At 36.0% G+C, this 9,410-nt stretch overlaps 1 protein-coding gene across 7 annotated transcripts in view; it reads right to left on the reverse strand.

Annotated features, from left to right (window-relative positions):
* Positions 1-4,343: 4,343 nt before the first annotated feature.
* The window catches only part of RRM2B (ribonucleotide reductase regulatory TP53 inducible subunit M2B), a 31,950-nt gene continuing 26,883 nt past the window's right edge, over positions 4,344-9,410 (reverse strand). For all 7 annotated transcript variants that reach the window (XM_037738653.1, XM_037738651.1, XM_037738650.1 and 4 more), the window contains 2 exons: positions 8,967-9,080; positions 4,344-4,608 (listed from right to left, as the gene is read on the reverse strand). In XM_037738653.1, the coding sequence (XP_037594581.1) occupies positions 4,456-4,608; positions 8,967-9,080 (267 nt within the window). In that variant the 3' untranslated portion in view covers positions 4,344-4,455. The remainder of the gene's footprint in view (positions 4,609-8,966; positions 9,081-9,410) is intronic.

Consider the following 9,410-nt stretch of genomic DNA (forward strand, 5'->3'; position numbering starts at 1 on the left):
ATATGGTCACCTCTTTGTGAAATGGGGGTAAAGGTAGAGAAAGAAGGTATGAAAAAGCAATTGTGCACAATGGAGGTCAACTTTACCAGGAAATTGTAGTAGGAATACCAGATAGTACTGAGATAGGGTAATCATGAACTCAGAGAATCCAATTGCCTTGTATGACTTTTTCTCTGGCAGCATTTGGCTGCTCGGTTGCAAATACTGGAAAAACTAAGTTGTTTCATTCAAAACAGACTTGGGGATTTTTCTAAATTTTTCTATGCATGGTAAAAAGCAGATAAGAAACAGCATTGAGGGTACTGATATGAGTGCTACAACTGGTAATACGGTTTGTGGAATCTCAGCTGGAAACAGACATGAAGAGAGACTTACAGATAGGGGGAGAAAGACAGGTGAGAGAACTGGGGGTCTCATTTAATGTAAAAACTGTGGTTGGGGCGATAACTGAACAATACAATCATGTATTTATCTGCAGACACAAACAGCAAATACATACATTCTTTTATTAGGGTAGCCCTTGCACTCATAAAGAAATCTTCCTCAAAAAGAAAATACACAAAATGATGAAGCTACGATAGTTTATTTCAACATACTAAACCAAAAAAATAAGAAAACAACTCATTTATTTGGAAAAAAACAAATTCTGTACACACAGGGTAGACTTGATTGACCATAACGTATTTCAGGAAAAAAAAAATTAGATATACCACACATAATAAAGCTTTCTATGTACACAGTAAATAGTAAATAACTTTGCTAAATGACTGGACCTTTGAAAAAATGAAAACACAGTTGCAAAACAAAGTACATAAGAATACTGTGACCTCATTTAACTGTACAGAAAGCAATCATTCTCTAGCCTTCCATTTTCACTTACATTTTCTTTAACAGGATTAAGCCCCAGGTAGAAGGGATTAAATCCTTTCTTCATAATGCCTCAGGAATATTAGATTCTCTTCCAAATCTTTAGCTGTTTACAAAGGAGCAGACCACTTAAAGGGAAACGGTGGGAAACAAAGAGATTAGAATTCTGTGCCACTCATCCAGATTCTGCTGAAGATGATTTCCCAAGTCCACTATCAATCCACTCAACTTCGTTTAAAAACATAATACCTAATTGTAGGACTAATTTGGCTTTCATTTAGCGCATCTGCAGCTTTATCATTAAAAATCAGCTCCTGACATTAGCCCTTAGCTTAATATCCACAAATGAAATTTGGGAATTCTATGACAGTAATGTTAGCATATTTAAGTGTAAAATGCAAAATGATTTATTTTAAAATATGCAAATGGCTACATTTTCTCAATAATCACTTTGTTCATGCACAAAAATGGCAACAGAAAAAGCAGAAAAATCTGGATGTTCCTAAATGAGACAATGAGACAACTGTAAAAATTTCATATATTAATATCAAGACAAGACTGGGGCCAGCTTACATTGTAAGAAAAACTATTATTGTATAAAATTGGACAGCAAAACCCAGTTCTGTCTAAAAGCAATGGATCAAACTACCTTCTCAAGTCCTTCCTGGCCATATTTCTATGTGCTACAATGAAACATTTTTAATAAATGCAATCTATCATAGAATTACAAGTTTTTAGATTCCTAAATAATGAATTTAATTTTAACTAGTATAGCAATTATTTAAATACAAGTGCTGTAAAAAAGAGAAAACAGTTGTAAACACAATAACACACTCTTAATTTTTTTCTTTACCTGCAACATAATATTTTAAAAAGATTCCACATCTTCTTGATTCGTTAAGAACTAAGAACCAAAGTATTGAACATAATAAATAAATGTGCAACCTGGAGGCCTGGAAAAGGATATAGAATACCAAATAATAAACCAGTGCATTAAAAATCCAGTATTTCAGTATTAAGACTTCTTCATCCAAATCCAGTTAGGTTTACTGATATTATAAATATGGTTCACATTAAGGCATTTGTCATTACCTATAAAAAAGATCTGGATTCAAAACAAAGAAATATTCACTGTACAACTTTTTTCTTTCATTCTGATGTTATATATATTATCAGTTTTAAATGTTTAGTTTTTGTATGGTAATATATAAATATCTTTAAACATATTACCTGAATATAGTTCAAATATTTCTCTATATTTTGATACTTTAACTTATATATTTAAAGCATATTCAATGAATGAGGAAATAGACAAAAGTAAATCAACATAGATGGCAAAGGACTAAATATAAGACATTACCACCTCTAAAGAAAATACTGTACAGACAGTGACGATGAGCAGATCTTGGCCAAGTCATTTAGCTTCCTTGAGCCTCATTCTTTCCATCTGTAATATTTCAATAACAGTTGCTCTGTTAAGCTGTTTTGAGATCAAATGAGATGAAGTAAAAACACTTGGCAAACTGTGAAGCAATGCAAAAATAAATGGTATTATCATAGGCCAAAAGAGCACACATTTCTGACAGTCTCTCTAATGAATAAGGTTATGGCCTACTCCTTTTGCATTCACTTGAGAACTCCCAGTTTTGATTGGATTGTTATGGAAAGAATGGAGCCAAAATTTATGTAAAGAGAAAATCTCTAAGTTTTAGCATCCAGAATTATATAAAGTACAGTTTATTGGGAACGGGAAACACCTACCTGAAGGGGTATACAGAATACCAAATCATAAACTAATATATTAAAAATCCAGTATTTCAGTGTCAACACTTCTTCATCCAAAGACAGGTTTAACTCTAACTAGGCTCAGGCTACCTCTTGATACTTACTAAAAATAAATAGGGGCAGACTTCTCAAAAACCTTCGTTCCCGGCCTTTCCTCAGTCTCTTCTAGAGGGTCCTCCGTTTCCCTCACCATTGGCTTTCATGTAGCATAGTCACATTAAAAGAATTATCTCTTGGCTGGGCATAGTGACTCACACCTGTAATCCCAAGAGCTGGGAGGCCGAGGTGGGTGGATCACGAGGTCGAGAGATTGAGACCATCCTGGCCAACATGGTGAAACCCTGTCTCTATTAAAAAGACAAAAATTAGCTAGGCATAGTGGTAGGCACCTGTATTTCCAGCTACTTGGGAGGCTGAGGCAGGAGAATTGCTTGCACCCAGGAGGTGGAGGTTGCAGTGAGCAGAGATCGCACCATTGCACTCCAGCCTGGTGACAGAGCAAGACTCCATATCAAATAAACAAACAAAAAAAACAAAATAAAACTATCTCTTATAACAGCTCAAAAGAGTTTTAAAAGCATAAAGAAACACAGCCAAAGTCAATTGCTGGTACACTATTCAGCCTGGCATAAATTTGAAACGATTCAATAATCCCTACCGTGTGCTCTCCTTTTCTTAGTCCATAAGCCCTTCCTCTACGTGTAAATGGTTCTAGGCCAGCTTTTTCCAACCTTTGTTCTGAGGAACACTAGCTGGATGAGATGTTAACAGGTGAAAAACATCTGTGTTACATATGTTGGGGATTTGCAGGGTGAGATAAATTTATGTGCCACTGAATTGCTCAGTCTTTGATGTAATGACTATACTTGCTCAAGAAGAATGAAGTGTTCAGCATTTCCCAAACTCATCTGACCACAAAATCCCTTTTTTCCCCACAAAATATCTAGAGGGGCTAACAGCTCCTATAATATTCTTTGGAACATGCTACTCTAACCTGATTCTGAACATTCCAGGGCTAAATCTGGCAATAGTTATATTTTTAATTTCTGAAGAAGAATCATTTTGCTTACAAAGTCAACCACCAGGATAACCTCCTGGTTTCCACTCCATAGTAGGTTTCCCAAAGCAACTAAGAACTAAATTTTCTTTACTACATACTGAGGAATTCAAAGAACCTATTCTTGTGTTAACGAGAATTATGTTCTTTTTAAGGAGATACTTATATTCTTTCCCCTAAGCATTAAAAATACAAAGATCTAATTCTAGATCCTAGGACCTAGAATCACAATTACTTTAAGGAAATGAGAGTATTTTATTACAACATCACTGCAATTAATATTATCAGCAACATGATAATCAGTAGTGGTGTAACAGTAATAGTGTTGGTTAAGCATTTAGTTTTGTATCCTAATCCTCATATCCACTCTATTAATTTATGACCCACTATTACTCCCATTTTAAAGTCAAGTACACTGAGGTTTACCAAGATTAACTGACCTGCCAAGGATCACACACTAGAGTTAACGACAGAACCTTAAACTCATGTCTGGCCCCTCACCCACACTCTTAACCATATAATGCCATTTTATATTTCAGTGACAAGACAAAAGCATTTAGGTCACATTCTTGTTAAACAGGAAAATTATATAAATGCAAACTGTTTGGAATAGGTTTTGGATTTCCTTTAGAGCAAATCCCCAGTTCTTTAAAGAATATACTTTTAAGGTTTTTTTTTTTAAAGCAGAGGAAAGTAGACTACTATTTATCAATGACAAGTTTATACAATTTTAAAACAAGAGGTTTTTAAAAATCTGCATCCAAGGTGAAGACGTTGTCTGTGGTTTCTGCCATAACTGCAAAACGCTGATACTCTGAGACTCGTTTCTCAAAGAAATTTGTTTTTCCTTCTAAAGAAATGTTTTCCATAAAATCAAAAGGATTTTCTGCCTGAAAAAACTGAAAGGGAAAGAAATGTTATTAGACATTCTGAAGAGATCAAATTACATCCCCCAAGAAGAGCAAAGATGACAAAAACAGAGGTCAGGTTTCTCAAAACCTGTCTAGTCAGCTTTAAGATCACATCATTCCCCTAAGACTTGGGAGGCACTCAAGGGTGACAAATTTTAAGATGATCAACATCAACTACTAACACCTCATGAAACTACACTAGCATCTCTGGTATTCTAACAAATAGAAAAAACAACTATTTCAGGAAATAAAATATTTAATACTAACCAGTTGAAAATGTTCTTGCAGCTTGAAATAGCCAATACAACATAGAAACTATGAGCATTTATAGGTACTACTAATAGATAATCACGCATATATGATACTACAAAATGTTAAATTAGCAACAATCTACTGTGGTTCTAAACATGCTTCTTAGTTCATAAGAGAACAGATCATTGCAAATTGAAGGGACCATGATCAGGGAAGACAGAATAAATGTTATTCATAGTGACTAGATGTCTCCAAATAAAAAGGGGGACTATGCTGGCAAGAAGCTTTTTACTGTTTCAGAATTCAAGAAGCACAGTGGTTCACGCCTGTAATCCCAGCATTTTGAGAGGACCAGGTGGGCGGATCACCTGAGGTCAGGAGTTCGAGACCAGCCTGTCCAACATGGTGAAATCTCATCTCTACTAAAAATACATAAATTAGCTGGGCATGGTGGCAGGTGCTTGTAATCCAAGCTACTTAGGAGGCTGAGGCAGGAGAATTGCTTGAACCTGAGGGGTGGAGGCTGCAGTGTGCCAAGGTTGCACCATTGTACTGCAGACTGGGCAATAGAGCAAGACTCCATCTCAAAAAAAAAAAAAATGTCAAGAAGCAGACTTGGGGATACAGCTGTGGGATATTTCAGTGAATCACAAGGAGTAACAAAAGAAGATTTCTCAATTTAGGAGTATCCCAGCAAAAATATGAACACCACAGATAAACATATATTTAAGTAACTCGATTTTAAATATGGGCAGTGTTTAAATAGACAAACTGATACTTCTTTTAAAAAAATATGCAAAATGAAAAGATGTTCAACATCATTATCCACTAGAGACATGCAAATCAGGATCACACCTACTCGGATGTAATTTTTTTTTAAAAACAGCTAGTAAGTGTTGGTGAGGATGTGGAGAAATTGGAACCCTCATACGTTGGTGGGAATATAAAATTGTGCAGCTGGTTTAGAAAACAGTCTGATAGTTCTTCTAATGATTAAACATGGAGTAACCATATGACACAGCAATTTCCCTCCTAGTTATATACTCAAGAGAAATGAAAACATGTCCACACAAAAATCTGTACATGAACGCTCATAGTAGCATTATTCTCGATAGCTCAAAAGTGGAAACAAACTAAATGCCCACTGAATGGATAAATAACATTTGATATATCCATACAGTGGAATATTATTTGATCATATAAAGGAATAAAGCACTGATACATGCTACAACATGAATACACCATGAAAACGTTACACTAAGGAAAGAAGAGAACCACAAAAGGCCACATGCTATATGATTCCATTTGTATGAAACAGAATATACAGAATAGGCAAATCTATAGATACAAAAATTAGATTAGCGATTGCCTAAGGCAAGGCGGTTAAGGGGAGGAAAGGGGAGTGAGTGACTGCTAATAGGGACAGAGTTTCTTTTCGGGGTGATAAAAATGTTCTAAAATAGGTTGTTATGATGGTTGCACAACTCTGTGACTACACTAAGAACTACTGAATTGTACATTTTAAATGGGTGAATTGCATGCTATGTGATTTACATCTTTAAATAAAGCTTTAAATATCTATATATCTTTTTTCAAAAAAAAATCTCATATACTGTGTGTGGCTGAATGAAATTCTGTGAAATTCCCCATCAGAAATTGTGTGTAAAAAGTGAGGTAAAATTGGAGCTGTAATACACAGCAAGATACAGTGAAAGACATTTAACCAATAGCCATAGACTCACTGGATTTTAGAACTGAAGACTTTTCAAAAAATTGGATCTAAGCCATTCACAGCATGGACAAGGTAACCAACATCAAACTAAATTAAGTGGCTTTTTTTTTTTTTTTTTTTGAGATGAAGTTTCACCTTTGTTGTCCAGGCTGGACTGCAATGGCACAAGCTCGGCTCATTGCAACCTCCGCCTTCTGGGTGCAAGCGATTCTCTTGCTTCAGCCTCCCAAGTAGCTGGGATTACAGGCACCTGCCACCACACACACACACAAAAAGCCAATTTTTGTATTTTTAGTAGAAACGAGGTTTTACCATGTTGGCCAGGCTGGTCTCGAACTCCTCACCTCAGGTGGTCCACCAGCCTCAGCCTCCCAAAGTGCTGGGATTACAGGTGTCAGCCACCGTGCCTGCCCAAGTGGCTTGTTTTTGACACACAGAAGTACTCTAGGCCGGTCACGGTGGCTCATGCCTGTAATCCCAGCACTTTGGGAGGCTGAGGTGAGCGGATCACATGGAGGGGGGGAGAGAGAGAGAGAGAGAGAGAGAGAGAGAGAGAGAGAGAGAGAGAGAGAGAGGGAGAGAGAGCGCGCGCACATGCACGCACGCAAGAGAAAGGGTCTCTACTCTGTTGCCCAGGTTGGGGTGCTGTGGCACAATCTCGGCTCACTGCAACCTCTGCCTCCCGGGCTCAAGTGATCTTCCCAGCTCAGCCTCCCAAGTAACTGGGACTATAGGCATGCCACCATGCCCAGCTAATTTTTTGTAGAAATAGGGTTTCGCCATGTTGCCCAGGCTGGTCTCAAACTCCTAGACTCTTCCACCTCAGCCTCCCAAAGTTCTGGAATTACAGGTGTGAGTCACCGTGCCGGGCCTAAAGGATATATTTTTAATCTCTAAGTAGATGAAGCTTTTTGGCAATTTTTAAATCAATTTCTACTTTTATTGCATTAAAAATTTATGGCCGCCATAATTTCTGCTTTTTAGAATTTACTCAGATACTTAGAAGCCTGTGGAAAAACAAAGTTTTACATTGTAATTAGATCTTCTTCTGCAGGAGGCAGCATGTTTTACATACCTCCAGTTAGCTAGTTCCCAAAAGGAAAATTAGACCCAAGGGTCAGTGGTTTTCTAACAGACCGCAGAACATAAATGTTTGGATGTGGGGATATGGTGGTAATGGGTTAAAGAATAATGAATTCGCTGTAAGACTTAAATAAGTAAATTAATTTTCTAATAACAAACATATTGGTAAAAGTTATGAGCAAGCACAATTTCTTTCAATATACATAGTTTATAAGTTTAGGATATTATATTAATACAGTTACACTCTAATTATTTCTCATTAATTAGTAAACACAAAGAGGATCTTGCAACTCAAACATTAAAATGTAGTTTATCTTACAAAAAAACCCTTCACCCAACCTGACTCATTAAGTACTTGGGTGGTTATCAGAATATAATTCTGCTATATCTGCTAATACAACATTAGCAAGATAGATAAAGATTTACCACAGCATCATAGATTTCATAAGGATTCTCATTAAAGACAATTTAAACTTACATTTTCATGACAAGAAATCAAAATCTATAATTTCTAATTACCATGGTATAGTACATAGTGAATTTCTGTGTTTCACGTAAGTATAAAGTGATCATCTAGTGTGAATTTGCTATGTGTCTAATATTATTTTAACTGCTTTAGGTGTAGCAACTCATCAACAATCCTTTGTAGTAAATATTACTATCTCTGTTATATAGGTGAGGAAATTCAGATAGAGGTTAAGTAACTTGCCAAAGGTCGGTCATATAGCTAGAAAGTGGTGGAACCCAGGATTCAAACACAGATAGTGTGGCTGCAGGCTCCATGTCTTAAGTAATGGAAAAACCATATGTTTTGATGAAATTCTGGTACATTATCTTTGTTAAATGACAAAAATAACTTGGATAATTCTGTTCAAAACGTTACATTATGACAGTTAATGTCTTCCTAATAATTATTACCTATTTAAAAGTATTAACTCCCAAACTACAATATAGACACATGGGGATTTATATGAGGGTGAATATATATATGGATATTAAATCTAATTCCTTGAAAATAATTTTATTAAATATATAGCTGCAATTATTAAAAACAATTTATTGAGCTTATTAGTTCTAATATTTACCAACCTCCTGCTTCTGTTATTAATTTTAAATTTCAAAGGATTTTGCAAAATCTTGTTCATACGAAACAAGTCTCTGTCATGGACATTTAAAAAATAGAATAGTATGCTGCAAATGCTTTCAGTAAAATGTATTTTAGGGTCCTTGCCTTCCTATAATATCTTAACTAGTAGTAATACATTTTTAAACACCTTACCTTTGAAAATCCAAGTTCCACAAGTAATCTGTCAGCTACAAACTCAATGTACTGTTTCATCAAAATGCAATTCATACCAATGAGGCCAACTGGCAAGGCTTCTGTTAAAAACTCCTGGATGAAAACAAAACCAGAATAAAGTACAAACAAGACTATAAATATATATTTTCCAAATACAAAGAGGACTTTCGTTTTATTTCTAAGACACTGATTTTGTCCAAGGAAAATACATTAGGATAAATTCTTTCAATGTGGCAAATAATGTCCATAAGTTTAAAAATGTTTGGAGTATTGGCTGGGCGCGGTGGCTCAAGCCTGTAATCCCAGCACTTTGGGAGGCCGAGGCGGGTGGATCACGAGGTCAAGAGATCGAGACCATCCTGGTCAACATGGTAAAACCCCGTCCCTACTAAAACTACAAAAAATTAGCTGGGCATGGTGGCG

This window comes from Cebus imitator, unplaced genomic scaffold (assembly GCF_001604975.1).
Source record: "Cebus imitator isolate Cc_AM_T3 unplaced genomic scaffold, Cebus_imitator-1.0 Scaffold56, whole genome shotgun sequence".
Classification (NCBI taxonomy): Eukaryota; Metazoa; Chordata; class Mammalia; order Primates; family Cebidae; genus Cebus; species Cebus imitator.